The following is a 5134-nucleotide window of genomic DNA, read 5'->3' on the forward strand; positions in this document are numbered from 1 at the left end:
CGCCCCGTTGCCATCCCTGCTAGTTACAAGTAATTAGAAGTATACACTAATAAAATAAATTTATCTTCAGTAAGCAAAAATTAGTTCATTAAGTTTCTGCAATTAGTTAGGGTATAAAAGTAAATTCATATAGTTTATTGTTAGCAATAGGTCTAATTTCCTCCTAGGGAAGGTCAATGCTATTTTAAAAACTACAGGGGAGGTGAGTGCTAGTGTTAGAAACCTTAAGGGAGGTTTCTGCAATTATACCTTTTTTTTTCTTTTCTTGTCTTTTCAATTCGCCACCTGCTATGACAAGCAAGGTTCACGATTAAATGTGAGTGTTTTTTCAGCCGCAGATCCATGACGCAGTTGACTACTATTATTATTATTTTTATAATTATCTACCTAATTGCGTATTTTCCCTACTTAACGTCTCCCTTGACTATTGACTACGGCACAAGAATTCTATTTAATTCAATTAATAGGAAAAAAGCGACCATTCTTACATGCTTAATGACAAAATTCCAATTTTTTATTATTGAATAGGCGGTATAATTTACCAAGTCTAGTGGTCGGATTTTTTTTCTTTTTCTATTTTCTCCAATGTTCATTAGCACAACTTTAAGAAGACCACCAAATTAAAGGATGCTCCATGTGGAAAATTTTAATTACAGAAAATCTTCAATGGATCTCATAGTTTAATGCACGAGAACTCTACACAAATTTAATCGAACTTAAGTTTTTTAGGTTCCTAGTGAAACACACTTAAATTTCATGAAAGCTATTTCTTGGTATAAATTTCCAATCAGAATGTGAAGTTGTATGTGTCAAATTAGCATTTAAATGTTGTCGTCCTTCAAATTACCACTTAAATTCATCAGCATTAACCACTTAATCCGAAAATGAATTTGTTTAACTTATATGAAGTTGGAATTATTAAGATTGGATAAATGATATATTACATTATTTTCTATTTTTATAGTATCTTAATTTATTTTAGATCTGATTTGGGATAAAACACTTTTACGGTGTTTTAATTTATTTCAGATCTAGTTTGGAATTATTTTATCGAAAATTTTATTACTTGATTATGTATTTAGTCTAGTGCAAAATTGATTATGTTAGAAACTACAATAGTAAATTAGTAAGTTGAAATTATAATTCAGGTCATTCAGGTTGACCCGCCAACCTATTAACCTGAAATTTTCGGGTTCGAATCAGATATTCTGACCCATTTTGGGTTGACGAGTCGTGTTCGAGTCAACAGGGTTTTTGTTGTACCTGAGCCTCAACACGTTTCTGATCTGATTGCCACCCCTGTTCCAAATCATTATTTTCCCTCACATATATCACATCGCAAAAAAGTTGTATTAAAGTAATTATTCCAAATAATATTTCAAACAACCTCATTGTTTAATGCATGTAGTATTCTTGGCCGTGTACATCTATCTTAGTGGTTGTACGCATTTTGTTATTGACATACATACAAATATTGTCATAGGTTTCTGTCAACAAAGAAAATATTATCGCAAGTATATCGATTTGTCAGAGCTGAATCCTGTTCCATTTTTAATACTACCATTTACACAGAGTCTTGTCAACTATGATTTATAATAAGCTTTCAAGGAAGAACCCAATAGAAACGGATGAGGGGTCTCGCAAATTGAAACCTGTAATTTTATTACATCTGATGTACAATTTACACTAATGGATTTCAACTTGGTAGATTTCAACTGGTGATGCCGATGATCTGACAAAAACACCATAAAAATAACCTTGAATATAATTGGTAATTAGTGTAGGAAAACAGATGGTCAAAACTCAAAAGAGTTAAGATGAGAAGAAAGTCTAAGAGGCCGGCCAAACAAGTTTTGAACGCGTGGATTGTTCCATACTGGTTCATTAAGTCGTCGATTACATAGAGCAATTGCAGTGGAGCATCCAGGAGTACATCCAACAATTGTAGTGAAACATCGAGGAAATTGCTAGTGAAAAAAAATACTCAAATCTGATCTCAACTGATGTAGACTTCTCCAAGGTAATTTGACTATTTCCTGCATCATTTTGGTTCACGTATTTAGGCAGATGCTCTTTGATCAGTTCAACAATATCCCTATGCTAGTGAAAGATAAAACTTTGCTCTACTTCCCAATAATGAGTCCTCCCAAGTTATTCTTTCTGCTACTTCTCATCCTTGCAGTAGTCATAGTTATGTTAGTTCTTTTGGGCATAAAGAAGACTCCAAAGCTTGCTGAGGCTGCTGGGCTGACAATTGCAGTGTTTACTGGTCTTGTCCTGCTACAGAAGAGACGCAATAAAAAGAAGAAGCAGGGCCATTTTGAACGAAATGGAGGTCTTCTATTGGAGAAACAATTATCTGCTGCAGATGGTGCTATTGAAAAAACTAGAATTTTCATGTCTAGGGAATTGGAGGCGGCCACCGATGGATTCAACGAAAGTCGAATACTTGGTCAAGGTGGCCAAGGTACAGTATATAAAGGGATCCTAGCCGATGGAAGAATTGTGGCAATCAAGAAGTCGAAGGTTGACAAAAGCCTGTTGGAGCAGTTCATCAACGAGGTCGTCATTGTTTCGCAAGTTAATCACAGGAATGTGGTAAAACTTCTGGGTTGTTGCTTGGAGACAGAAGTTCCTCTGCTTGTCTATGAATTTATCCCTAATGGAACCCTATTTAACCTCATTCAAAACGACAATAAGGCTGAATCCTTCCCTTTTACTTGGACCTTGAGATTAAAAGTAGCCACAGAGGTAGCAGGAGCATTGGCATACCTACACTCGGGGCTTACAATTCCAGTCTTTCACAGGGATATCAAGTCCACCAACATATTGTTGGATGAAGAATACATAGCTAAAGTATCAGACTTTGGAGCTTCATTGTCCATTGCAATTGACAAAACCCACATGACCACTCGAGTCCAAGGGACTTTCGGCTACATCGATCCAGAATATTTCCGGTCGAGCCAAATTACTGACAAAAGTGACGTTTACAGCTTTGGGGTGGTTCTTCTTGAGCTCCTGACAAGACAAAAGCCCATACCTTCCAGAGGAGAAGGAGAAGATGTCTATTTAGGATTGGCACAAAGGTTTCAGACATCCATGGAAGAGAATTCTCTTCCAACGATTCTTGATCCTCAAATTATAGATCAAACAAATGAAGGGGAGGTCATTGCTGTTGCTAAACTTGCACAGCGATGCATAGACTGGGATGGAAGGAGGAGACCAACTATGAAGGAAGTTTCCATCGAGTTGGAAAACATCAAAATGTCAAGAGGGGGTTTAACTATTCAAGAAAATTATCAAAGTTCAAGTTGCACCGACGAAGAAGCTGTTGTGATGATTGATGTTTACGACGCATCGACTATTGGAAGTGAGAACGTTAAGTCAACTTCAGATGCCTACGCGGTATTGAACAATACAATCTAATTCAGCGCTGGCGGCAAAATGACAGGGCTGGAAAGGTGCAACGAATCTTCCGTCACACGTCACGTGTCACTCTCTATCAATTTTTTTATTATATTACTATATCTCTTTCATAAATATCATGTTTTAGTTCTTTTTTATTTTCTTAAAATCCAATAACTATTAATTCATTAATACACAAAATTTAACAAACTCAAAAAATCAAAATGCATAAAAAATGAGATTTTTTATGAATTTTCTGCTGTATTTTTTAATTTTCTATTATATATTGCTTTTTTGAACTCTCTGTCCCACTTTTTATTATATTACTATTTTTCCTTCATAAACATCATGTTTTAGTTCTTTTTTGTTTCCTTAAGATCCAATAACTATTAATTCAATAAAAAATAAATACAACAGCTTCAAAAAAGCAATATATAATAGAAAATTAAAAAATACAGCAGAAAATTCATAAAAAATCTCATTTTTTATGCATTTTGATCTTTTGAGTTTGTTAAATTTTGTGTATTATTGAATTAATAGTTATTGGATCTTAAGGAAACAAAAAAGAATTAAAACATGATATTTATGAAGGAGAAATAACAATATAACAAAAAGTGAGACAGAGAGTGACACGGGGTATGGGACGGAAGATCCGTTGCGTAAAGGGCAGTCGCCCCGAAGAATTCCACAAAATGTTTGTATGCACTGTGAACTTGGAGTTCAAGGAACAACTTCCTGTGGTTATTTTCTTCCCCCCCCCCCCCCCTCCTCCCCTTTTTTTGTGGGAGAATGTACTGTGCTTTAGCGTCTATCTTTTTACCGATAACTTCCTTGACCATATCACAACATATTTTGTGTGTATTTGGATAGAGTATTATTTAAAATAATTATTGTAGCACTTTTTGTGACATGATATATGTGAGATAAAAAAATGGTTGAGAATGTAAAAAAAGTATGTTAAAAAATATATTTATGATGTAAGTAAAATATTATTTACAAAAATGTAGTTACAAGATTAACCCGTTAATTTAAAACTAGTCAAGTTGTGTGAGGCAGTCCCAATCTTTGATGCCCTGCTGCAATGTAGTAGCATAAAGATAGATAAGATGATAACATAGAGTGAAAGTTGTAAATTTATAGAGAAGTTATCTACAACAGGGTCAAGATATTTACCATGTACAAAATAGGTGTTTTTAGCATAGGCTGTCTTTTTTTTTTTTGGAGGGGGTAGGGGTAGGTGGAGGAGAAAGGAAGTGCGATTTAGTATTTAAAAAAAAAAAAGAAAAAAAAAAGGGTCCCCTTGGTCTCATGGCCAGCAGGAGGGCTTTCAAGTCCCTTTTGAGGCATTAGTTAACAGATCAAATCCTTTTGTCAATATTAAATATCAGCAATTCCTGACTTCTCAAATTCAGTAGGTGCTTTAGTGCATCCATCTGTTGCGGAAGCAACTAAATCCCTTCTGGTTCTAGTGGCCCTATTCCTTTCTTCCATAGTATAGGAGAAAATATAGGTGCAGAAAGTTACTAATTGACACCAAACAAAAAAAAAAGGAAGATTACATCAATTATCGCATTAATAAATTGGAGATCTCCTTTGCCTCAATATGTTTGTCATCCATGGTGCATCAAATGATTTGAAAATACAATTTGAAAGACTTAGGGTCTATTTGATAATATAAAAAAGTGCTGAAACTGAATCTTTTAATACATTCAGATGTTTTGAGTGTTTG

The 5134-nt window shown here is 34.7% G+C and overlaps 1 protein-coding gene across 1 annotated transcript; it reads left to right on the forward strand.

Moving 5' to 3' along the window:
- The first annotated feature begins 1874 nt into the window (after window positions 1-1874).
- LOC113707745 (wall-associated receptor kinase-like 1) lies at window positions 1875-4253 on the forward strand. The gene has a single exon (XM_027230049.2). It carries the CDS (start codon window positions 2068-2070, stop codon window positions 3424-3426), a length of 1359 nt encoding a protein of 452 aa, XP_027085850.1. The 5' UTR covers window positions 1875-2067; the 3' UTR covers window positions 3427-4253.
- Window positions 4254-5134: the final 881 nt, after the last annotated feature.

This window comes from Coffea arabica, chromosome 9c (genome assembly GCF_036785885.1).
Source record: "Coffea arabica cultivar ET-39 chromosome 9c, Coffea Arabica ET-39 HiFi, whole genome shotgun sequence".
NCBI classification, from domain to species: domain Eukaryota; kingdom Viridiplantae; phylum Streptophyta; class Magnoliopsida; order Gentianales; family Rubiaceae; genus Coffea; species Coffea arabica.